General features: G+C 42.4%; 1 protein-coding gene across 7 annotated transcripts in view; it reads right to left on the bottom strand.

Annotated features, from left to right (window-relative positions):
- LOC137627654 (WW domain-containing oxidoreductase-like) overlaps positions 1-27535 on the bottom strand; it is a 172419-nt gene that overhangs the window by 68113 nt on the left and 76771 nt on the right. For 6 of the 7 annotated variants that reach the window (XM_068358818.1, XM_068358816.1, XM_068358815.1 and 3 more), the window contains one exon: positions 10299-10454. The exons of the other annotated variant lie outside the window; for it this stretch is intronic. In XM_068358818.1, coding sequence (XP_068214919.1) covers positions 10299-10454 — 156 coding nt within the window. The remainder of the gene's footprint in view (positions 1-10298; positions 10455-27535) is intronic. 7 annotated transcript variants of the gene reach the window in all.

Here is a 27535-nt window from a genome sequence, read left to right as displayed (position 1 = left end):
TAGTAACATCATTGTCCGATGGAGAGACCTTCTTACTTAAGGCTCCCAGGGACCAATCCAAAAAATTAAATACCTCGAACGCACGAAAAACTCCTTTAAGGAGATGATCCAGTTCTAAGGATGACCAGAAAATCTTCGAGCGTCTCATGGCTAGACGACGAGAAGAGTCTACTAGGCTTGAGAAGTCTCCCTGGGCAGAGGTAGGAACTCCCAAGCCGAGAACTTCTCCTGTGTCATACCAGACGCTCGCGCGAGAGGCCAATTTAAAAGGGGGAAAGGCTAAGGAAGACTTTCCTAAACTTCTTCTGGTTTCCAACCAGTCTCCCAGCAATCGCATGGCTCTCTTAGAAGAGCGAGAGAGAACCAACTTCGTAAACGAAGGAGTCGAAGAAGCCATGCCTAGAGTAAATTCAGACGGCGGCGAACGTGGAGCAGCAGTTACAAAATGATCAGGAAAAACATCCCTAAAGATATTCATAATCTTTTTAAAGTCAAGGGATTGTTGGACAACCCTAGGCTCCTCCTCTTCTGACTGAATCCCCAAAGGAATATTAGCTGAAAGGGGATCATCAACTTCTTCTTCAGAAGGCACATCATCTGACAAAGGTAAAGTCTTGTGAGACGGAGAAAAGTCAGAATGACGAGACGGTAAAGCCTGACAGGCTATATCAACTTGAAAATGAGCCGCAGTTAAAGTTGAGGGAACGACGTCACGTCGAGACTGCGAAGACTGATGTTCAATCACACGACGAGATTGACGTGACTGACGTTCATCGTCACGTAGGGACAGAGGCGACTGTTGTTCTATGTCAAAACGAGACTGCGGAGACTGACGTTCGACGTCACGTCGGGTCAACGGAGTCGGCCGTTGAACGTCACGTCGGGGCTGCGGCGACTGCAGCTCAACGTCACGTTGTGACTGCGGAAACTGAAGTTCAAAGTCTCGGGACTGACGTGACTGACGGGAAATACGTTCTGAATCACGTTTAACCGCAAAGCTGACATTAGGGATAACGTCAGAGCGACGAGACAAATCTCGCTTAGGAGGTTGAAGACCTGAATCACGTTTGCCAGTACCGTGACGAACCACAAGTAAAGGATCCTTACGCACGGGAACATGATCGTAAACTCCCATTAAGGAGGAAAGTTTAAACTGCATATCTTGCAAGACGCTTAACTTAGGGTCAACAGCACTCGAAACAGATCGTGAAGTCGGTAACGTCTGTGCATGCACGTCATCGCAATGAACGGGACTCTCAAACTCAACGTCACGTTTGCGCTTAAAAGGAGAGTTATCCTCCGATGACCGAATACGATCCGGGCTGTCCCAATGACTATAGCCAGGACATTGGACCTGTCCTGAAGGAACTAACTTACGCTTCAACGGTCTCGAAACCTTAAGCCAAGACTTTTTAAGAAACGAGTCATCGGGTGACGAGGAGAACTTCGTCTCTCCTGTCTTATGGTAAGGACGTGCTTGAAGAGCAACGTCTGATACCTTTGAGGGAACGTCTATTCGTTGGTTAAAGCCTCTCGCTCCCTTAGGTCCTACGACATTCCTTCTCCCAGGGGTAGTGGAGCCTGAAAGAGGTCTCGGACTAGGCAAGCGACAAGCACGAACAGACGAATCCTCCGGCAAAACACTAAACACATTTGTTGCACTTTTCACTTTATCACTTTCACCCTTCAAAATCTTTACGTCGGACATAAGTTGATTCCTGTCCGAGGCCAGCGATTCGACCTTCTCACCCAACGCTTGATTAGCCATTAACATATCTCTCATAGAAGGTTCATTAGTGCCAATAGGGGGTTCTGAAACTACCACTACAGGAGGAGGAATAGGTTCAGGGCCATGGGAAGAGGAAAATTCTTGAGATCTAGAAGAGCTTCTTCTAACCCTATCTCTTTCGAGTTTCCGAGTATATTTATCATACTCCAACCACTTGAATTCAGACAAAACAATACATTCCTCACATCGATCCCCTAATTGACAAGGTTTACCCCGGCAATTAATACAAATAGAATGAGGATCGATGGAAGCTTTAGGAAGACGTTTATTACAGTCTTTAGAACATTTACGATAGACAGGAGAAGGGTCAGCCATTGTGAAAATTTCAAAGAAAGTCTAAAAATAAAGCCAAGTTCAGCAACAATAATCAAAAAAGTAATTCAAGAGTTTTATCGAAGATAAACCAACACAGCGAAAGCAATAAAACCATGAACAAGTACTTCACCAATCAGTTGAAAACTTTGAGGTTAAGCACGAGCGGAACCAATGCTGTCATTACAACCGACAGAGAAGAACTGAATTCCTGGGGAAATATATGCGGTATCTGGCCGACAGTCGGCGCTGGTGTTCACACCCCGCAACCATCATGGCGATCGCTCGCGAGTTTTTGGAATCTGTCGACCGTCGGAGACGTAAGCTACATATATTTTCACCAGCTAAGTTAAATATTTAAAAAACATATTTACTAAAAGCTTTTAATATCATTATTTATCACTTTCATCATGCGCGTTTAATGCCTTCGTTTGTTTATTACGATCGAAGATGGAGCGTACAGTAAACAAATGGAAGGTTTCCGTTTCAGGCGGCGTCATAAAGAAAAACAATGTAAATGGCATTCATTTCATTTATTTGGAAGTCCTAAGAAAGATTAAGTAAAACATTGGTAATAACAAAATCAACATATAATCAATATAATCGATGCAAAAACTAACCTATACACAGATGTGTAAATGCGTTTGTTTCTCCATTATGATCAGAGATAAACGTAAACAAAACATTGGTTGTCATTTTTTATTGTGCTTTTTGGCGTGTTTAGGAAACGCATGATATAAAATCGCCTTTAATATTTGTGCCTGTTTTAGTTTAGGGTACTGTAGTACATGCATTAAGTGTTCTGTACATTAAAGGGTAGTTTGTTAACAGTACTACGTAAAGGGAAGGTTTTAAAAGTCTGAATATACACGTTAAATAAATACATAAATATGGTGTACGTACTTCACGGATTTTCAGCTATCGCGGTCGGGTTTGGAACCTATCTACCGCGATAAACGAGGGTTCACTGTATAGTCAAATATCCCTTAAGAAGCTACTTATAGAAACCTTCCATCAGGACGACATGGCTAATTCACCCAAAAATAGATTTTTCGCTTCGCTCAAAATCCGTTCATTGAGCAGGTAAAACATATGAAAAGGAGTGTTAGGTATAAGTGTAAGAACGATTTTGATGAGGCACTGATGAATGTAGGAAAAGCGATATCGATGTAGTATGTAGGTTGGAAACGTTAGGTAGGAATAAGTATGAGGATGAAGGTATAAACGAGAATAAGGAACTAATGAAGAAGTTTTTGAGTAAGGTGCCAGAGAATGTGTCAAGAGTTTATTAATTAGAAACAGAAGGAGAAAATGAAGTGGACGAGAGAGATTAACATAGGATAATATTTTAGAGATAGTTGGGGATTACGAGTTAGATAGATGTATGAAAGTAAATCTGTGAATATGAGAACTGGAATGGAGGAAAGTGTGCCAGAATTTGTTAGTTTCAAAGATGCCGTCATGAGAGGACCGATTAGGGCAGCTGATAGTGTAGTAGATAGGAGTGTTAGGGCGAGTAATGTGGGAATAGCTGTAAGGACAAATGAAGGGTTTAGGCAAGGGAATCAGGTTTGGAGAGATAGGAGTGCTATTGCGCAGCGAGGTAGGTCAAGTAGTTGTATCCGTGAAGAGAAGTGTTTTAGGTGTGGGACAGTAGGACATAAAAAGAATGAGTGTAGATGGGTGTTAGGAGCATGTTTTGGTTGTGGTGAGACAGGGCATCGTATTAGTGAGTGGAAGAAAGAGAAAGTGGTTAAGTGTTATTGAGTGTGGTAAGACTGGGTCTATAGCGAGTGAATGTAGGAGTAATCGTACAAATGTTACTTGCGGCAATTGTGGTAAGGATAGTCATCATGCGAGGAGCAGCGTACTAAATGTACTGAATGTGGTGTAGATGGACATACAGTATACCTAGGGTATGTAAGAATGAGGGATTAAGTCAGCCAGAATGTTCGGGAAACTAGGTAGTCAGAGGGTTCAACTGGGTAAGTCCTCCTGCGTGTGGGGAGTGAATGTGATGCATGTTCGTGAGGGTTTATTGCATGAATATGTGATGAGGGAAAAGCGTATGATTGCATTCGTGTGAAATTGATTTTTAATGCCAATAGAGTTGGTTGGTTTGATTGATACTGGTTGTGGTGTTAATTTAATGTTTAGAAATGCATATGATAAGGTAAGGGATGTTGGTGAATTTAAGGGATGTAAGGGTGAAGTGAAAGGCATTGGTAATTTGAGTATGCCAGTGCTAGGCAAGATGTGTGAAAATGTTATGACTGGGGGGCTGACGATGGAGGATAATGATTTTTACGTGGTTGAGGGAACGAATAAGAAATATGATGTATTGCTTGGGTATAATTTTCTGAAAAAATGTGATGATCCAAGTGTGAATGTGATAGAGATGAAAATTAGGGGTAATATTTGTGGGGAATTTCATTTAAAGGAAGATGGTGGAGTGAATATGCCAAAAAGGCATTTAGTGCCAACAGAAATATATCAGCGACTCTCCAAGGCAAAGAGAGAGAACTACGACTGCTCTTATTCCTAAACAACATTTGCATTTGACAATCTACATTACACATATCACAACTCTCGTTTGTAAACCTTTCAAAATAATGGAAACTGCATACTCACTTTAATGCACCAGTTTCCAGATTAATTATGGCGGTCTAACTTGGGATCTTTCCATTCAACACTCATAAGGTATTCTGTTTTAGATATAATAAAAACTAATTCAGTTTTGATGCCTTCCTGAATTTTCACCCGCTAGTTTTCAAAAAGTGTGCAATGACTGAATCAGTTATCAGAAGCACATTGTCCAATATATTCGAGAGCTTTCTTAGATATTTAAACCAAAGAAATCGTGCCAAAATGAAACTAGTTCTAGCCTTCAAATATGCATCCCCAAATTTGTACATTAATATCATCATCATCATTATTATCATTGTCCTTATCATTATTATAATATTATTATTATTATTATTATTATTATTATCATTATTATTATCATTAAAAGGGGGAAATTAACCAGAAATCAACCAGCCTAATGACTCAAACTCCACTCTTACATAGCTGCCTATATAAAGTTGTGCTGTATAAATAATTGTTACTTGACATACGGACTGATGATATAAAGTCTTTCAAGATGTTGAAGTTTTTTAAAGCTATAATAGTGAGCATTTAGAAATTGAAACCCGGATTAAGCAGAATGTTCTCCAAAGATATAAAATAAATATACTGGTACGAATCTCTTGGATCCATCGCGAGGAAAGGGATCGAGTAAGCTGCCTTCAAAACAATTTACTATATAATATTATAAAACTAGAACTATTCTAGTAGTTTCATTGCACTTAACCTTTTAAGTGTTTCATATTCCAAGTTGGAAAAAGTACAAAATACAGCAAAAACAATAAATAATATAAAGAGTATGAGGAACAATCATGTTTTTAAAGGTTTAAAGGTCACTCATGAATGGCATATACAAGGGACAGGAACAATGTCCTCGAGACTGACCATATATACATACGATTAACGACCAAGCCCCTCTCCATCATCAAACAATAGCTGCTGACACCGAGCAGGTTGCAGACACTACTAGTTGCTACCAAGCTTGAGTGGGCGTCTAATCTCGAACTCCCAACCAGCATAATGGCAGTAAGACATATTTCCAAGGAGAAATAAGACAGTTGAAAATACTGTAGTAAGATTACTTTTAACTTGTAGAACTTTCATGAAAACAAAAATGTAAAATAAAACTTACAGGTATCATCGTGCCACAAAGGTCTCTGGAAAAAAAAATAGAAAAAAAAAACCACACCTCCAGTGATCACTAATCTGTGGTCCTTTATCATTTCAATGGACAGCCACGATCCACTTCAACTTGAAAGACGGAAAAGGAATAAAGATATTCTTCAAGTCCCTCCTGCTATTTTTCATTACTTCTGAGAAGAGCAAAATCATTCCACAGACACGAGAATCTTTTGAATATCTTTTGAATAGTTTCCACCTCGTAGAATTAGGATTACCTAGTCGAGGTATGTGTGATATAGAAGAGACTCCAATTAGTTCTCTCTCTCTCTCTCTCGGTACCTAATTTGTGACTTGGATGAATATAGGTCATCTCAATTTTTAGGAAACGAGCCCATTCGTTCCCCTTTTCCAATCCGGGACTAACCCAGCACCATATCAATGCCAGCTGAGAGAGAGAGAGAGAGAGAGAGAGAGAGAGAGAGAGAGAGAGAGAGAGAGAGAGAGAGAGAGGGAGAATTTTATTTCAATTCAATTAACACAAAAATATTAAGTTCCAGCTATAAATCACATGAACATTATTAAATTTCAGGAATTAATAGTTGAAAAACCCAGTCAATTAAATTACCAATAAAAAGAAAAAGAAATTGAGCTTGATAAAACACTCACCCCCTTAAAGCCATAAACTAAATTATCTACTTAATGAGTACCGTACGCATTTAGAATTTGGAAGTTGATTAACATGTTCTCCATATATAAACTCTGAGTCCATCTAAAACAGCTGTTAAATCTAAAGCAACAAATTCTTATCAGCAATTCAATTAGGTTATATTTAAATCCCTGACCGTCAATCAACCTAAACACATACCGGTATCGAACTTCTCATGACATTGGCTAATGAATTTTGATCAGAATAAAATCTAAAGGTGTTTTAAAATCAAGTCTATTCCACTCAGATCTCACCGATCTACAACAATTATTAGATTCTTAGTGGATTAAATTTAAAAAACTAATAGGAATATAGAAAATATGAGCCATGTTTGGATTAAACTCTTGTACATGGTGTCTCACTAATATGGGTATTTTCTTATACCTTTTTCGTTATAATGCAAAAAGAAAATATGGGACTGTGCCATGTTTTTTAACTTCATCCTTTGCACATGATTCAGTGAGTAATCATCACAATTTACAAGAATTAACATAATTAGTTTGCATATGTTTACATGGTCATGTGTTTGAATTAAAATCGTTTTATTGGTCAAAATAGTTGTAAACACCCGGCCCACCCAGCATCAATCCCTGAATTTCTCAAAAAAAAAAAAAAAAAAAAAAAAATTCTCTCTCTCTCTCTCTCATAATGGGAGGTTGAAGTGATGGTGACAAGCAGAAATAGATGAGAGAGAAATTTAGATTCGAACTGAGGGAGCAATTTCCCCAATTTCGAGAGCCCTCTTTCCTGTCACAATGCTCCAAAATGGAAATGATATTCCCTGTTGAAGCACGATAACTTCATCAAAGCATTCTCTTGTTCAATGGGGAATCAGGCTGAGAGAGCTACCAAGTTGTCTTCTGTCCATCTCAATATTTCCACAACCAGATGGCAGACGGACTGTGAAAAAGTACTTCCTTGTTTGTTTCTAAAGCCACTACTGTGGTGTTGTCGCTCATCAGCTCCACGGAGTGTCATGAAAGGAGCTGGTGGAATTGCTTGAGGGCTAGAAAGGCTGCCGTCATTTCTAGGAGGTTTATGTGGCCCTGTCGCTCGACTCAGATCACACTCCGGAGACTATGAGGTGAAACATGAGAGCCCAACTTCTCTTTTGACGCATCTGTAAAAAGCATCAATTCTGGGGAGGAGAAACAATTTCTACTCCCTTGAGGAGATTATTGTTTAACACCCACCAAATCAGATGTCTCTTTTGCTCTAACCCTATTAGAACCTCAAGGTGCAGAGGGTCCTTGTCCTGAGACCAAAAGGTCTTCAGCTGCCACTGGAGAGAATGGATACAAAGACAGCCATTGGGCACCAGCCTCACGAACGAGGACAGATGACCCAGTAGCTTCTGTCACTGATGAGCTGGTAACCTGCCTTTTATCAGAAACGGGCTGCCTCTCTAGTCTGAATGGAGTTTGTTGAACATATTCAGAACTGAGAGTTCTATGACTGGTCTCCGGCCTCTAAATGCTTTTTCGACTAGAAAGAGTCAACTGTAGAAACCCAGAGACCCGTCTTGGATCTCTTGGAGAGCATCCTTCTCTAGCATGGTCTGTACCTCAGCTTGAACGGCCTGCTCCTTTGCTGATCCCATTGCATAGGAACTCATCACTGCGAGACAGCAGAATAGAGGAGGGAAAGAGGGCATCTACGTTGTCTGCCGATAGTTGCTTCATCTGTGTCAGATGGGGGAGTGACTCATTCCACACCCATCTAAACTCTGTACCTGTAAAGAATTATGTTTAATAAAATGGTGTTCCATTGAATACTTAGTTTTAGCATCATGAACATTAGGCCAGGTGCTAGAGTGGTCTGTCATGACGATTAATAGGTATGTCATCAGCGTTAGACACAGGCTTGTTATTAGCATATGAAAGCTTTATCCTTCAATTTATAAAACTCTGGGGGAGCCTTAAAGTAATGGGGAGACGATCTACCACGCCCTCTAGGGCGTGGTGAACGTTCATTAGCTTGAACTTTGACATTGTTAAGTTGTGGAGGAAGACGGTAACGCGTCAAAATGGCTGTGCGTTTTGTGACATGATGTTTAGGGGTGACAACTTGTTTAGACCTGTTGACCTGCCTAAGATGAAGAGGAGTTACCTCACATGTTGAGATGGTGTTGGGTAGAGTGACGTCATCATGTTTAGATACAGTGTGGCATTCAGATTTGTTATTCTGAACGCTCAGCCTAGCTTAATTAGTAATGCCAGAAATTCTGGGAAAAGCAGGATTTGTTATACTCGACTTCACAACGTTATTAGGCTTGGAAGGAGAAACTTGTTTCAAGCAACTTTCTATTACCAAGTCTTAAAAGGGAACATAGCCAATGAGGTCCGACTATCCTATTGTAGGTCTACTGAAGCGTCCTAGGAACTCTCATATGGAGATCTCTACTGAAGACCCGTAGGCGTACAAGGCAGGCCTTGCTTGTTATTTCAACCTGATGACTGGTAATAAGGATCTTTCAATAAGGCTGCCTCAGTACAAGGGAAAACGATAGGCTCTACTCTAAGGTTCCGATTTGAATGCGAAGATATTTTCACTTAACTAATTGGAAACACTTCCATAGGGGAAATATCTTATCAGTATAATATGACATATATAGATCTCCACTCAATGCACTCGCAGGGGGGAGGGAGATCTAAGCATAACATAATACAGAAAAATCAGGGATAGATGGAACATCTGAAGAATCCAGCTCAGGGAGCACAACAGCCATAGTCAGGGGATCCACTATAAGAACTGGTTCAAGTTTATATCATACATTATCAACACTGGGTGATAAAATAACAAAAAAATTATGGCCATTGTCATCCATGACTGGAGCCTCAGTGGGCTCCTGACACAATGGACCTGGAAGGGGGATAACGTTTGCCACAAGACCAATCTTACAATTCTTGTCATTGCTGACAAAAGATGAAGGGTAAGGATCCCTCTTAGATTGTCTCTTGCAGGAAGAACAATATCTCTCCCACTGGGAGGACGACAACTCCCTACAGTACTCACATGGTGATTCCACAGAACATTGCTTATCTCTACAGGAAGGTCAAACTGGGTGTGGATCCACTTCTACCAGGCTCATAAATGTACCACAGGGTAGTCTACCTCGGCCGGAGAAGGAGCACATCGAATTCGACATAATAATAGTAAGGCACACATTCGTAATCTCACAAATAATGCTAGATGCAAGTGACAGTGAATACCAGACACAAGCACTAAGCACTATAAGGGTGAAGTACGGGCGATACACATGGCTGATCACAGAGAGAGGAAGTGGGCATACCGACCTACTTCCCAACCAGTGTTGTCGGGAAGTACTTTGAACAAGCATTATGCAGATTGAAGCATGATGCAATCAAACCAATTTTCTTTTGATTGTCTGGTTGTAGAAAACGAAACTAGGAGTAACCCATTAAATGACTCGGAAGTTTGTATCCGCGTAAGAATAACTACCAATTTTAACAGATCAGGGCAATTTTCTAGAGCCTTAGTCATGTCAATAGGAGGCATGCATTGAACTAAGGTTATTCTGGTTGGCTAACTAAAAAAAAAATGTTGGCTATGGGTAAAAGAATGGGTAGTTTAGTAGAAATTAATTCTTTTGCCAATTTGGTGGTAGGAGTTTTAAATAGATTTATTGAAAAGAAGTTTGAAGCCACCCTGAACATTAAGCATTAGTTCTTAACATACATTCATACAATAGGCATACACTATGTCCATTTGTAAAATACTCACGATCTTTGAAAGCAGTAACAAAATTCTCTATTGTGGAAAATTTGGAGAGATCTAGATGCAAATAATGAATTTCTTTGTTATCCGTCACCCTGCGTAGATTTCTTACAATTTTCTTAGCTTTCTCACCATTGCGACATGCAAGATATAGCAAGGAACCTGGAATACAGAATATGACATATTAGAAAGGATTTGTATTTTTCCTAACTATAAAAACCTTGAACTTTTTACAGTGGATATTATTTCGGCAAATCCTGAAAACTAGTCAAAAGACCTTTTAGCGAGGTATAACAACCCACCACTAGTTAGAGTTAGTGGGGGTTGGGGTAGTGTGGGGTAGACCAACCACCTAGCTCACACACCATGAAATACCTTCACTTTTCATAGGTAGTAGGTTGGCCAGAGCACCAGCCACCCGTCGAGATACTACCGCTACAGAGTTATGGGGTCTTTTGATTGGCCAGACAGTACTACATTGGATCCGTCTCCCTGGTTATGGTTCATTTTCCCTTTGCCTACAAACACACACACACAGCGAATAGTCTGGCCAATTCTTTACACATTTTCCTCTATCCTGACAACACTGAGATTACCAAACAATTTTTCTTTACACAAGAGGTTACTGCACTGTAATTATTCAGTGGCCACTTTCCTCTCGTTAAGAGTAGAAGAGACTCTTTAGCTATGCTCAGCAGCTATTCTAGGAGAAGGACACTCCAAAATCAATCCATTGTTTTCTAGTCTTGGGTAGTGCCATAGCCTCTGTACCATGGTCTTCCACTGTCTTGGGTTCGAGTTCTCTTGCTTGAGGGTACACTCGGGCAAACTGTTCAGTCTTGTTTCTTTTCTTCTTGTTTTATTAAAGTTTTTATAGTTTATATACGATATTTATTTTAATGTTGTTACTCTTCTTAAAAATTTCATTTTCCCTTGTTTCCTTTCCTCACTGGGCTATTTTCCCTGTTGGAGCCCCTGGGCTTATAGCATCCTGCTTTTCCAACTAGGGTTGTAGCTTAGAAAGTAATAATAATAATAATAATAACAATAATAATATTAATAATAATAATATTAATAATAATAATAATAATAATAATAACAATAATAATAATATTTGCAGGCAGGACTTTCTCGCGAGTTAGGTGATGGCGAGACAGGTATGTATAAAGAACTCAAGGTTTGTATAGTGAGGAAAAATACATATTTCCAAATTTGTCATTTGCTCCAACACAAATACAAACCCTTTTGCTCTTTACAATGGAGACTCACCCTTAGGTAAGGAACTGTTTGGAGTTGAACTCTGCACTTAACCTAGCCATTGCCCGACTCCCCCTTGATGGGAGGGAAGGGACATAACAAATACATATCATATTTTATGCAACACAAAGGATATGGTTTTATATGTGGACAGATGAGATCAGCTTGCAGAGTTCCATAGATGTAATACCACAAGAAAGGAGAGAGGCCAGTTACTCTACCGTTCATCCCAGACTAATTCAGGGAAACGTCAACTCTCGACCGACTGCTACTTGTCCTGCAAGGGAACTGAGGTATCTTTAACCATATGTTGTGCTGCCGCCACAGGACCTAGGTATCCAGGTTCCTGTGGGTTTCGTTTCTCAGGTCCAGACTATGAGGGTCGTCCCACGCTTCCACACACCATTTTGAAAAGCCTGTGTCACAGAGCAGTTCTTCAATGCTACAGACATACTACGCCCCTACCATCATGAGCTCTGGGTCTAAGAACCTTTGGAGAAGAGTCTGGGTTCAAGGACTGATTTATAACTTGTCGGATCCAGGAATAGATTGTATTCTTGGTGACTCTCCTCTTGTCCTTGCCCGTGTTCACAGAAACTTGTTCAAGTAGAGTTGATTGATTGATTGAAAGTTTTCTGGCATCCTGACATCTAAGGTCATTGATGCCGATAGCATTTATTATATATGAAAAATAAGAGAGAATTCAATTGAAACCATAAAAGTTAAGAAGTCATTACAATAGTTAAATAGTTTACAGAAGACCTGCTTCTGAGATAAATCTAAAAATTCCGCTCGCATAGTAGGACACATCATGTCCAAGAATCTTGGCAAGGATTAACCTGCCATCCTCACCTCGAGCCTCAAACAGATATCTATTTCTTAAGTTAGTAAAATTAGGGCATTCGGTCAACAAATGCCTCACTGTTAAAGGTACTAAACAGTCCTCACAATACGGTTGGTGTTGGCCCTTCAGCAGAAACTCGTGTGTCAACCGTGTGTGACCAATACGGAGACGGCAAAGAGTCGTCTCCCATTTTCGGGGTATCATGTTATACCTCCAAGGTGATATGATATTTGTTACTTCCCTCATTTTATTGCCATCTTGACTATCCCAGAGCTGTTGCCATTTATCACAAACCAATTTCTTGATGTAAGGTAGGAAATCATTACAGGGAATGGGATACCTCCTTGGTAGCAACTCGGATGCCGCATTCTTCGCCAGTAAATCTGCCTTCTCGTTCCCAGACACACCTACATGTGCTGGAACCCAACAAAATCGAACTGTTATACCTCTCCGTCCAATAATAAAAAGCCATTCAAAAATCTTTAAAACTAGAGGGTTACTAGAATTAAAAACTTCTAAAGCTTGAAGAACACTCCTTGCATCACTAAAAATTGTAAAATTACCCTCCTTTTCCAAAGCTATTTTCTCAATAGCGGTTAGTATGCCATACAGTTCGGTAGTAAATATGGAAGCTGTTAGAGGAAGTGCACCTCTACCATTAAAATCATTACTATGTACTCCAAAACCAACACCAGCATCAGATTTGGAGCCATCAGTATATATAAAAGTCGATCCCCTATGTTCTTCAACATGTTCCATAAAAAGATACTGTACCTGGATTCTAAGTCAGTCATATTCTTCTTAACTCCAATAAAGTATTTACAAAAAGATATGTCAGGTAATTTCCATGGAGGCGTTGATGATACCTTGAATGGAAGCACCTTAATTCTAATTATATCCAGATTGTTTAATAATTGTTTCACCCGAAACCCAAAAGGTTGAGGAGATTTTGGGTGCAACTTAAAGTAGGTTGAGTGCCTTACAAGGTATGCAGTCTGAAAGGCTGAAGAAATAGGGAGTCTTTGCAATCTAAACCAATACCGAATAATAGAGGACATTCGGTAAAGGTCTAGAGGCAACTCCCCAGCATCCATAAGGAGACTTGAGATAGGTGAGGTTCTAAAGGCTCCTGTGGACAATCTTATACTACCATGATGTATAGAATCTAATATTTTTAACCGGCTTGGGGTTGCTGAGGAGTATATTTCGCATCCGTAACTAATTTTGGAAAAAATCTAGGCCTTGTATAATTTTAAAATTGTATTGCGGTCTGCCCCCCATGATGTATGGGACAATACTTTTAAAAGATTCATAGCTTCAAGACATATAGCTTTTAATGCTTTTAAGTGAGAAACCCATGTAAGCCTACAATCAAATATCAAGCCTAAAAATTTAGCTTCACTTGCACATGGGATCCGTTGACCTTTGATGTATATATCCGGGTCTGGATGTACTCCCCGGATACGACAGAAATGGACAATTTTAGTTTTACTTATCGAGAACTTAAATCCATTCATATCGGCCCAATGGATAATTTTATCAATAGAGAGTTGTATTTTTCTCTCAACCATTGCCATTCTAGTCCCAGCAAATGATATGTAGAGATCATCCACAAATAATGTTGCGAGAACATCCCGGGGAATGACTGAGGATATCCCATTAATTGCTAGTGAAAAAAGGGTTACACTCAGCACACTCCCCTGAGGAATTCCTTCTTCCTGGCATTTACTCTGTGATAGAGCTTCCCCAACTCTCACTTGGAAAACTCTATGTGAAAGAAATGACTGAATGAATAGTGGTAGCTCTCCTGTCACGCGCACAATGTAACCCTCCAGCGCACACCTGAGCGCCCTCATCCAGCCGCGCGCCCTGCGCGGCCCCCGCAGCAGCGCACCCTGGTGCGACCACATCCTGATGCACCACATGCGCGCCCACAGGCGAGCATGCCGGTCCTATCGGACCAGTGCCAACCTCTGCGCCAACGCGCCATCCCTGCCGCTTGTGATCCTACACCAGAGCTCACGCGCCCTCGCCCGGTTCTTCCGGACACGCGCTCAGGCGCCCCCGTTATCTCGCGCCCTCCAGGGCCGCATCAGGTCGCTGCTCGCCCGCGCGTTCGGCCGCCTCCCGTGCCGGCTCCTGTGCGCCACACGCCCTCGCCATCGCCTACGCACTCTCTCGACCACGCGCCCGCTCCAGCTGCTGTGCGCCCACGCGCCCGCTCTATCACCAGCGCGCCATCGCTCCCTCGCTCCTGTATCCTCGCCCTCGCGCCCACCCCCAGCCCTGCCCCCGCGGATATGCGCGTGCGCGAGATTCCTGTATCGCGCGACCCCTTCACGCGCGGCCCCTTCACGCGCGGCCCCTTCACACGCGACCCTGACCAGGGCCCGGCACACGAGCCCCAGCGTGAGTGCCGTCAGGCGGACAGGTCTTCGTCTTGTTGACCTCCCCGCAAGCGCAGACCAGCGCGCTCGCCGGAGGAGGGGCGCTTCCCGGACAGGTCTAGGGACTCTTTCCTTTCAGCCCCACAGGCGAACCCACATTTGTCGACTCCTCCTAGGGATCGCTCGATCCCCTTCCCTCCAGAGGGGGTGTCTGACAGCGCGACTGTCAGCCAGCAGCCCTGGTTCGGCACCCTAGTTAGAGCTCTTGTGCAGGCGATCAAGCCCGCCCTCTCTGACGGGGGTCACAAACCAGCGGCAGCTTCCTCCCCCCTGAAGAGGAAGAGAGGAGTCTCTCCCGTGGAAACTCCTCCGAGGCCTATATTGTCTCCTCGCAGGTCCTTGTGCAAGGCTCCTTCTCCCCCCCAGACCTTCTCTCCCTCCCCTGCGGATGAGGACTACCCTTCCTCAGGAGAGTCGGATGAGCCGGACCATTCCCCCATCGCACCAATGGGGGAAGCTTCGCCTCTACCTGAGAAGTCGTCTCATCCAGGGGTGGAGAAGAGCCTGCCCCCTTCGTTGCTCGAGTCCTGTATCCTGCCCAGGAGGGAGCCTAAGGACTCTTAAGACGATTCCCAAATCGTCAGCAAGGATCAGGCAGGAACCGTCTAGAGCCGCCGAGGATGTCCACGGGTCCCCCCAGGAAGAGCCACTGGGGACGGGAGACTTCGCTGCCAGTCCTACAGGAGGAGAGCACCAGGAGTCAGAACACGCTTTCTGGCAAGTCCTGACCCTCATGAGGAATCTCAATGGGATTCCAGACCCTGAGATTCCCCCTCGTGAAGGTAAGGACACGGTCCTGGACCGCGTCTATGGCACCCAGAAACCCTCTAGGGCCAGTGCAGCTTTGCCCTGGTCTCAGGGGATGAAGAGTGCCAGGGACAAGGTCGAGGGCCAGCTCTCTGAGCTTGCCTCCTCCAGCAGATCGAGTGCCGGTAACAAGCTCCTCCCTTCTCCTCGAGTCCATCAGAGGAGGTACTTCGAGATCCTTGAGGAGTCTTGTCTGAGTCTTCCGTTACACCACTCTGTGGAAGAACTCACAGGGGGAGTCCCTCTTGAGAGACTCTCCAACCAGCACGTGTCCTTCTCAGCCACTGAGATCCTGAGCCAGGAGAATCACCAAGTGTGCCATGCAGGCAACTTCGTGGCTCGTCATCTGGCTGGGGTCTCTGGGCATCCTGGTGCGGTCCGAGGACCTCTCCAAAGAAAGCACCAGGAAGGCGCTGGAGACTTTCTTACTCTCGGGCACACGGACCATTGAGTTTCTGGCCCACCAAGTCTCGAGCTTGTGGGCCAATACGATTCTCAACCATTGGGACGCTGTGGCCGAGAGGTTCCATCAGAAGGTCCCCAGTTCCGACGTTAGCAGGCTCAGACACTCTTCCGTGTTCGGTAAGAGCCTGTTTGAGCCTAAGAATGTGGAGCTCACCGCTGAGAGGTGGAGGAAATCCAACCAGGATTCCCTCATCCACAGGGCATTGACATCGAGGCCCTACAAACCTCCAGCGGTCCAGCAGCCCCGTCCAGCTAAGGACACAGAGAAGACGACCGCAGCGAAGCCCAAGGTGTCTAAGCCCTTTCCTGCCAAGAGCAGAAGGAGCAAGAAGACCTCCAGGGGAGGCAAGAACCCTAGAGGTAACAGCCGAGGCCGGAAACGCTAGGGTTGGCAATCCCCCTGCATGTCCACTAGAGGGGGGATGCCTACAGAGTTGCGGGACAAGGTGGTAGCAACTCGGGGCAGATGCCTGGACAATCTCCGTGATCACTCTAGGTTATCGCGTCCCGTTCACAGCCTCTCTACCTCCCCTGACAGCGAATCCAGTGTCGTTAAACTCTTTTGCCATGGGATCGGCAAAAGGGCAGACCCTTCGGGCAGAAATCCAGACCATGTTGAAGAAGGACGCTCTCCAGGAGGTTGTAGACGGGTCCCCAGGCTTCTACAGTCGACTCTTTCTTGTGAGAAAGGCGTCTGGAGGCTGGAGACCAGTCATCGACCTCTCAACCCTGAACGGGTTTGTCAAGCAGACTCCGTTCAGCATGGATACGGCAGACACGGTCAGACTTGCGGTGAGACCATTAGACTTCATGTGTACACTGGACCTGAAGGACGCGTACTTCCAGATCCCAATCCATTTGTCTTCAAGGAAGTACCTAAGATTCTGCCTAGACAACAAGATCTACCAGTTCAAGGTGCTGTGTTTCGGTCTCTCCACAGCCCCTCAGTAGTTCACCAGAGTATTCACCCTCATCTCTTCATGGGCCCACAGGATCGGCATCCGACTCCTTCGTTATCTGGACGACTGGCTGATCCTAGCGGACTCGGAGGCAACCCCTCTTCGCCACAGAGACAAACTCCTCGAAGTTTGCCAGGACCTAGGGATCGTGGTAAATCTCGAGAAGTCCTCCCTGCAGCCCTCTCAGAAACTGGTATATCTAGGCATGGTCATAGACACCAATCTCCACAAAGCCTTCCCATCAGACGAAATGATAGCCAGGCTGAGGAAGGTCGCGAGACCTTTCCTCAATCGAGAAGAACTCCCAGCCCAATCGTGGCTTCATCTCCTCGGCCACCTCTCCTCCCTGACTCGTCTCGTTCCCAACGGTCGCCTCAGGATGAGATCCCTCCAGTGGCGACTCAAGTCCTGGTGGAGTCAAGGCCACGACTCCCCGGACACTTTGATCCCTATTGGTCCTGTGGAACGGACGGATCTCCGGTGGTGGGTGGCAGACGAGAATCTACAAAAGAAAGTGGATCTTCTCGTCCCTCCCCCAGATTTGATGCTGTTCTCGGACGCATCAAACAAAGGGTGGGGAGCCCACGTTCTGAGCCACAGGACCTCAGGCCTGTGGTCAGAATCAGAAAAGTACCTTCACATAAACCTGCTAGAAATGAAGGCCGTGTTCCTGGCACTTCAGAAGTTCCACCAAGTCCTGGCGGGCCACTCTGTGGTGGTGATGAGCGACAACACCACGGTAGTGGCTTATATCAACAAGCAGGGAGGTACCTTTTCAGAACAGCTATCCCATCTTCCAGTAGAGATCCTGAGATGGTCCGAAGTCCACTCAATTTCACTAGCGGCTCGCTTCATTCCAGGCAAAAGGAATGTGCTTGCCGATAGTCTGAGCAGGGCGACGCAGATAGTGAGTACAGAGAGGTCTTTAGATCCTCAGATAGCCAGCAAAGTCCTGACTTTGTGGGGTTCCCCGACGGTGGATCTGTTCGCTACGGCGCTGAACACCAAGCTCCCGCTGTACTGCTCCCCAGTCCTGGACCCCAAGGCTCTCTGGCAGGATGCCTTCCAGCAACGGTGGGACAACGACGATGTGTACGCCTTTCCCCCGTTCTGTCTGGTGAGGAGGGTACTCAACAAGACCAGAACATCGGTCAATCTCTCAATGACCCCGATAGCTCCGCTATGGCATCATGCAGAGTGGTTCCCGGACCTTCTGCAACTCCTCACGGAGATTCCGAGCAAGCTCCCTCCACGTCACGAGCTACTCAAACAACCACACTCCAACATCTACCACAAAGCCATGGCTTCGCTTCGACTTCACGCCTGGAGACTATCCAGCATCTCCTCACAGAGAGAGGATTTTCGCAACAAGTTGTGAACAGGATGTCTGGCCACCTGCGCAAGTCATCCGCAGGAGTCTACCAGGCGAAGTGGCGAGTTTTCTGTGGTTGGTGTCATGGAAGGGGTATCTCTCCCCTCGATGCCACTTTACCAGTAATAGCGGAGTTCCTCGTTTATCTGCGGGAGGAAATGCGCCTTTCAGTCGCGGCAGTGAAAGGCTATCGCTCAGCCTTAAGTCTTGCCTTCAGGCTTGAAGGAATGGACATTTCTTCCTCGCTGGAACTTTCCCTTCTCATACGGAGTTATGAACTTACCTGCCCTCAGTCGGAAGTGAGACCTCCTCCATGGAACGTGGTTCGAGTTCTCAGGTCTCTTAAGAGACCTCCCTACGAACCATTACGCCAGGCTTCTGATCGCCACCTTATCTGGAAGACGGTTTTCCAGCTAGCTTTGGAGGTTCATGGTCTCTCGTACGACATCGCCCAATCAAGGGGATGGAGGGAGGTAACGTTCAGCTTCGTCCCTGAGTTTGTTGCCAAGACTCAGAACCCGGGAGTGCCGGACCCAAGGTTCGACTCCCTCCGGGTTTCGAGTCTCCGTTCTGTAACAGATGACCCAGACCATCTCCTACTGTGCCCAGTTAAGAGTCTGAGGTTGTATCTTAAAAGAACATCTGCAGTTTGTCCCCAAGTGCGAGCTTTGTTCGTGAGCACCGGGGAGACGAAGAGGAGGGTCACCAGAAATACCATCTCGGCCTGGATTCACAAGGTAATTCATCTGGCCTTGAATCCTGACCCTCCTCTGTCACGTCGCCCTAGAGCGCATGACGTCAGGAGCGTAGCTACGTGCGTGGCCTTCAAGAAGAACTTTTCAGTGACGCAGGTCCTTCAAGCTGGGGTGTGGAAGCGTCAGACCACATTCACGGCCCACTACCTGCAAGACGTGACACACAGGAGGCTCGATACGTTTTCTATCGGCCCTGTGGTGGCTGCACAACAGCTGGTCTAACCTTATTGGAGAAGTAGCAGAAGGTTGAGGGCATTGTTACCCGGTTTTAGTCTGCGTGAATGAAAAGATCTGCCTGGCCCTTATTCTTTTCTTCATCCTCTCCTCCCTTGGATCGGGTCCAGGGGCTGTATCGTTGCAAGTAGCGAGTGCGGAATCAAGTTCTCTTTCAGTAAAGGGAGAATTATACGATTCTTCCCTTCCTGTTGCAAAATTTAAAATGTTCTTTTCTTCAATGCTCCTGTACTGGTGACCAGGAGCTGCTACACTCTTGCACGATACATTTGAAAAATGGTCAGCCAGGGCATTGCTAACTTCATTTCCTTCAGTCACAAACTGACCATTCACTTTCAACACTGGTGGTGGGTTCGGGGTAAATTTGCCTGCAATCTTTTTTATTTTCCTCCATACAGAAGATGGTGGTGTTCTACTATTAATGGAGGAAACAAAAGCCACCCAAGATTGGCATCTAGCTTCTTCCATGGCACGACGGAACTGTGCTCTACCTTTTTTGTATGATATCAAATTTTCATCCGTACGGCATCTACGCAATCTAGTCAGGGATTTTCTGGTGGCTCTGTGCAAGGCTGTTAATTCTGTAGACCACCACGGGACTGGTCGTCTTTTGAATAGTCCTGTGGTTTTGGGAATCGAATTGATTCCTGCTGTATGGAGAGTTACATTCAGTAGGTCTATGACATCATCAATACTTTCAAACTGTTCTGCTCTCCCTTCGATTTCACTTACCTCAGAAAATTTAGCCCAGTCTGCCTTGTCTAGATTCCATCGTGGCGATCTTTGCAAAGGCGGACCCTTGTTGGTGTTTATAATGATTGGTGCATGATCACTAGTATGCCAATCATCTAATGTCCTCCAATCAAAATCAAGAAGGCAGTTAGAGCTTGCAATTGAAAAGTCAATGCATGACAAGGTACCTGTCTGAACATGGAAGTGTGTGGGCTCTCCTGTATTAAGGAGTCCCACATCCTCATTCTCCACAATTGATGAGATAATATTGCCCCTTGTGTTTGCTAAGATATCACCCCATAAAGGATGTCTACCATTCATATCTCCCAGTAAGAGAAATGGTTGAGGGAGTTGATGAATGACCTCTGCTAAATCATCATATAAAATATTATCATTTGGAGGCAAGTAGAGAGAGCATATTGTATATTTTCTTCCTATATCAATTTGTACAACCACTGCCTGCAGTGTTGTACATATAGACATAGGTATTTGGGGAACATCTCGACGAACGTACATGAGACTTCCACCATCGCTCCCTGCTTGATGATTATATAGTGTTCTATAGCTAACATACTCTCGAGGACTAGGAGTGTTAGCATCAAGCATACTTTCCTGTAGACATACAATTATGGGGGAATATTCATGAATTAGGAGCTTAAGTTCTTCATATTTCGCCCTTAAACCCTGACAGTTCCATTTCAAAATTGAGGAGAAAACTATGGATTATTTCGGGAAGACATCTTGGATGAGGTCTTCCCATTAGCAGATTTTAATCTAACATTATTACCTGTAGGTTTCTTCAGAGATGGTCTTGTTATGTTGGGTTTACGTTGGTGTTTTTCTTTGTATCTTTTTTATCTATTTGTTGAGGGGGATGGTGGACCTCAACTTGAATTTCTGATTTATTTAAATTGTCTTCTGGTTGATCGCCAACATCAACAGACAAAACATCATATTTATTTGATGTCATAATTCTAGTATTTCTTATGGAAGGGGGTGAGAGAGATGGAGGTCTCTCTCTTTTACGATTAATAGGTTGCGAGTTACCAGGTTTTTGTACCTTCCCCACTACAGGTACACCTGATAACTTGGTGTCAGGTGGTATCTCCATTAAATCAGGCAAGGATATGGCCTGGGAGAGGTTAGTACTATCCTTTGTAATGGGGGACAAAGGTTTCATAGTGGTGGGCAATGTCTTTTTGTTGATACTCAATGATAAATCTTTAGGAGAAGATGTTTTTGTCTTATGCAGCACTTTATCAATAGATGGTGAATTCCTTTTTCGAGAACTACCTACAGTAGTAGGTGGGTGAGATGATTCCCGAGGAACTTTTTCTCCTGTTTTTAAAGTCTTTGCATAAGTATTAGATTTATTTAATAATCTCTTGGCATGCCCCACGCTTACATGTTCAATAATTGATTTATTGAGGGCTTACTCTTCTAACTTATAAAACTGGCAGCTCCTATCATTAGATTTATGATTAGAGTTGCAGTTTAAGCACCTTGCCTCAAGTGTACATTCCCCATGGTAAATATTGGAGCAAGTATTACAAATTTTTTCATTATTGCAAATTTTGGAAGGATGTCCAAATTTAAAGCAATTATAACATTGCAGTGGCTTCTGCTTAAAAGGTTGAACTCTGATCCTTTCGTTTTCTAAGTCTATGTGGTAAGGTACATCAGCATCCTGGAAAGTAAGAACAATCATTGATGTTCCAGGTACTTTATGTACTTTCCACACTGATAGAGGACACATAGCCAATATCTCCTCTTCAGTAAATTCATATAGATCCCTATTGAAAACCACTCCCCTTCCATAGCTAAAGTTTAGATGGGGTTTGATGTCCAATTTTATATCTTCATTTACTGTCTTCAAATTGAACAGTATAACAGACAGTGTGTATGACTTGGCCTTTATCAAGTAACTTTTCTTCCCGAATCGAGATGTATCTCCAGGTGCGATCGTACCTATCTTCCTCTGAAGAAATTTGCAGATCTTGGAATAATTTTCCGTACCTCCTACAGATTGAGCAAGAAGCCACATTGGTGGTTTTGGCTTTCTTTGGGATGGCATATCTGCTTCTATATCTTTATCAGCCCAGTCTGCTGGTCTGTAGACATCCAAATCTTTAGGTGCCCCATCACACAGAGCACCCTTAACACTCATATTACCTACTTTAATATCAACAATATTACGGCTTGCATTAAATGCTTCCTCATGACAATTAAATGATAACCAAGATTCCCAATTATCATCTTGAAGTTTCATTCTAATTTCTTTTATTAATCCGTAACACTCAAATATTTTATGTAGCACATCATAATTAGCTTCTAATGGGATTTGGGTAACGTGCAGGACATTCAGTTTTCCTGTGTTGCCCAAATTACCCTTTTTCCAAATTCGAATGTTTAAAGAATAGTCCTTTTTAGTTCCGACGTCGTCAACGGAGTTTTCTTTAAATGAATTGCCAGAGGTCGTCAACAGTGCCGGGGGCGAGTCAGCATATCCAGGGGAGGTGGGGTCATTGTAAGAAGAATCCATCAAAATAAAGAAAAGAGAAGAGTGATTTTTTTTAATACTTTGATTTACCTGCTTGAGAACATTAAGGCATCACATGTTGGGAAGGAAATTTGCACTCTCCACTACCGGCACAGTGAGAGTATACTTCCCAGATGGTCCACTCCGTATCCTACCCGAAGGATAGCATCAAAACAGATATAGAGGCACAGGTGTAAGCTGAACTCGCCTGTTAGAACTGAGACCAAGAAACTATGGAATCATCCTCCCTATATCTGTAATGACAGGCTTCCGGCCAAAAGCCAAGAGTCCTACCCCAAGCATTGGATCCCCCTGGATTCCGAAGACCCAACACTTGAGAATAGTTCTGCCAAAAAGGTCCAAACCATCTTCGGGATGGCTGAGATCATCCAATACTCTCACATATAGCTTTGAGCACAACACCTCCCAACCATGACACCTTTCCCATTCATCAAAGCAGGCAGCAATACCGGATGTAGAAACATCCGCCCAAGTGGCAATAACAGATATAGAAACATTCCAGCCATAAAGAAAAAAAAAATAATAAACATATATATGTAAATATATACACATATACATATGGGAAATTTTACTCTATGTTATTGATTCGTATGTGCATCAGCTGATTTGATCACAGCACCCATAATACTTTGATTGTTAAAATACACCAGAAATTTAAAACAGAAGTACATAAATGTTTTATTAAACCACAATTAATTACTTAAATAATAACAACTTTATTGAATGCAACAAAAAAAAGAGAGAGAGAGAGAGAGAGAGAGAGAGGAGAGAGAGAGAGAGAGAGAGAGAGAGAGAGAGAGAGAGAGAGAGAGAGAGAGAGAGAGAGAGAGAGAGAGAGCCTTACCTTACCTTACCTTATTGCCTTATTTTTTGTTTGGGTTCCCCCAGGTCCCTCAGTGTGAGGCACCTCGTATATCCACCAGAGAGTTGCTAATACATCTTCCGGTGTATTTTGCATCTTCCAGTCTTGGATGGTCTGGGATGCATCTTAGGTATTTATCGAGCTGATTTTTAAACGCATCTACGCTCACTCCTGATATGTTTCTTAGATGAGCTGGCAGCACATTAAATAGTCGCTGCATTATCGATGCTGGTGCGTAGTGGATTAATGTCCTGTGCGCCTTTCTCAGTTTACCTGGAATGCTTTTTGGTACTATTAATCTACCTCGGCTTGCTCTTTCTGATACTTTAAGCTCCATGATGTTTTCAGCAATTCCTTTTATTTGCTTCCATGCTTGTATTATCATGTAGCGTTCTCTTCTCCTTTCTAGACTGTATAGTTTTAAAAATTGCAGTCTTTCCCAGTAATCAAGGTCCTTAACTTCTTCTATTCTAGCAGTATAGGACCTTTGTACACTCTCTATTTGCGCAATATCCTTTTGGTAGTGTGGGTACCATATCACATTGCAGTACTCGAGTGTACTACGCACATAAGTTTTGTAAAGCATAATCATGTGTTCAGCTTTTCTTGTTTTAGTGTCTGAATAACATTCCCATTTTTGCTTTACATTTAGCCAACAGTGTTGCTATTTGGTCGTTGCATAACATATTCCTATTTAAAATTACACCAAGGTCTTTAATTGCTTCCTTGTTTGTGATTGTCTCATTATTAGGTCCCTTGTATGCATACACCATTCCTTCTCTGTTTCCATAATTTATTGATTCGAATTTATCGGAGTTAAATACCATCCTATTTATCTCCGCCCATTCATATATTTTGTTTAGATCTCTTTGTAGTGAGTTCCTATCTTCATCACAAGTAATTTCTCTACTTATTCTTGTGTCATCGGCGAAACTTCTCACTACGGAGTTTTCAACATCACAGTCTATGTCTGAGATCATAATAACAAATAGCAGTGCAGCTAATACCGTACCTTGGGGCACACCAGATATTACCTGGGCTTCATCTGATTTCTCGTCATTTGCAACCACTATCTGTTTTCTGTTTTGCAGGAATTCTTTTACCCATTTTCCTATCTTTCCCACAATATTATGCTTTCTCATTTTTTTCTCCAATATGTTATGGTCTACCTTGTCAAAGGCTTTTGCAAAATCTAGATAGATCACATCTGTGTCTTTTTCATTTATCATATTATTGTATATGTTTTCATAGTGAGCTATCAGTTGGGTCTGTGTACTTTTTCCAGGTACGAAACCGTGTTGACCCATATTAAACAAATTATTTTTGACCAAATGGTTCATTATTTTCTTTTTTATTATCCTCTCATACACTTTCATAATATGTGATGTTAGACTAACAGGTCTATAATTGCTTGCCTCTAGTCTTGATCCACTTTTGAAGATAGGGGTTATATAAGCTAATTTATGTTTAACATATATCTCACTCATATCTATACTCTGTCTTAGCAGTATTGCAAGTGGCTTCGCGATAGTGTTTGCAGTTTTTTTTAACAAAATCGCTGGAACTCCATCTGGTCCGGCTGCCGATCCATTTTTAATTTCGTTTATAGCCGTGACAATATCTGCTTCATTAATATCTATATCCGTTAGATATTCAACATTTTCTTCTCTCATTTCTGTTTCATTATTCTCATTCGCAATTCTTGGCGTGAACTCACTCTTATATTTTTCTGCTAATATGTTGCATATTTCCTTTTTTTCATTCGTTAGCCGTCCTTCAATTCTTAGAGGGCCTATTTCTATTCTCCTTCTATTCATCTTTTTTGCATAGGAGTAAAGTACTTTGGGGTTTCTTTTTATATTTTGAAGTGTCCTTTCTTCTAAGTACCTTTTTTCATTTTCTTTCGACTGTATAATCTTTTGTTCTGCATTTTCTATCTTACATTTTATTTCCCTCATTTTCCACACATTTTTTTCTTTTGCAAGATTTTTCTTCCACTTTTTAATTTTCTGAAATAAGATCCTTCTGTCTCTTGGTATGCACGTCTTTTGTTTATTGTTTTTTTTCGGTACATATTTTTCAACAATTTTCTCCAGTATTTTGTACAGTATATCCGTATTTACCTGTATATTATCACTTATAAATACATTTTTCCATTCTTTATTCAGTTCTTCATTTATTTCTGACCATTTTATATTCTTACTGTAAAAGTTATACTGTATTTTCCATATCCTTCCCAAAGTTTTGTGCTTTTATTAATTCTGTGATCACTTGCTTTGGAATGAACTATCAATTCTATGATATTGTGGTCTGAAATTCCCGTGTTATACACTATTATTTCTTTAACATAATTCACCTCATTCACAAATACTAGATCTAGGACATTTTCCTTTCTTGTTGGAATGTGGTTTATTTGTTGCATATTATGTTCTAATAGCATATCTTGAAGCTTTTCAAATTGCCTCTTATCTTCTGCGCTACTATTACTATCTTTTTTATATGTATACATACAACCACTTTCTTCTATCCGTTCTTTCCAATCCACGAAAGGAAAGTTAAAATCTCCGGATAGGAGTATATTCCAGTCTTTATGGTTTCTACATATATCATCTATTTTTTCTATTATTATGTCAAACTCCTTAGTGTTTGGGGGTCTGTAAACTACAATATTCATTAGTTTTTCAAATTCAAATTCTACCGCAATCAATTCACATTCTGTGTTGCTGTATTTTTCACATACTTTTCCTTGATTTGTGTCTCTTCCATATATTGCGGTTCCCCCTTGATTCCTATTTTTTCTGTCTGATCTATAAGTTTGGAAACCCTTTATCTGGTCATCACTGCCAGTCTCTTGGGAATACCATGTTTCACTTATATTTAATATATCTATTTTTTCAATTTGGGTTAGTTCTTCTAAGAACTCTATTTTCCTTTTAGAGTTACTCGTGACTAAACCCTGTGCATTCATTACTATTATGGTTTGTGTTTCATCCCCATTATTTAATATTGGTAATAATATGGATTCTCCCATGCTTCCTTCCTGTTCTGATATGATGTTCTTTTCTTCATTTCCCGGAATTCTGCCATTAAAAAATCCAACTTTTCTATTATATTTGCTCTTTCGCCTTCATATTTATTTGTGTGTGTATACAGTACCTGCAACTGTCCCCATATCTGCACCAACCCCTGGCATTATAGATGCATTCTTTGTAGTTGGGCTCTAAATGTGCCGGTTTGGGTTGAAAGGCCTCATATCTTGGGGCTCTTGGTTCAAAGCGCGGTATATACACGGCCTGCTTTTTTGTTTCTTTTTTTGTTTCTTTTTTGCTTTCATTTTTCTTTTCAGTTTGCTGAGTTTTCTTACTTTCATTCATGGTTGCAGGATGCATATATCGACATTTTTTGTTGTAAAAGCATCCTTTTCCTTCTTTTAGGTTTTTGCATATTTTTGGATGGAGATCTCTGCATTCGTCTCCATATCCGTCTAAATACGCACATTTACCATATATTTCATAATTATGGCATATCTTTGGATGCTTTTAGTAGCATCTTTCGCCAAATCTGCAATTCCCTCTTTTCAGCATATTGCAGACTATATCCTTCTTTTCTATTTTTTCTTGTTCTTGCTCTTCCCTAAAATTATGTAGGTCCGGGTAGAGTCTCTTGGGTCTATTATTTGTTTCCATCTGGTAATTTATTTCTTCATAAGTATGTTGTTGGATGGCATCATAGGTTATATCAATGATTTCTTCTGCATCCTTACACATATCCTGTTCATTGTTCTCTTCTTCTTCTTTTTCTTCTTCTTCTTCTTCTATTTCTTCTTCTTCCTCTTCTTTATCTTCAACTATTTGCAGATTTAGTCTCGACTTAATTATATTTTCTATCCAGACTAAGCATGTTGAGCAGAATACCTTTGTGTCTTTATTTTTTATTTTTTGCTGTATTT

Source organism: Palaemon carinicauda, chromosome 35 (genome assembly GCF_036898095.1).
Source record: "Palaemon carinicauda isolate YSFRI2023 chromosome 35, ASM3689809v2, whole genome shotgun sequence".
NCBI classification, from domain to species: domain Eukaryota; kingdom Metazoa; phylum Arthropoda; class Malacostraca; order Decapoda; family Palaemonidae; genus Palaemon; species Palaemon carinicauda.
The sequence above is the reverse complement of the archived record's forward strand: the minus strand, read 5'-3'. Positions and strand labels throughout refer to the sequence as shown.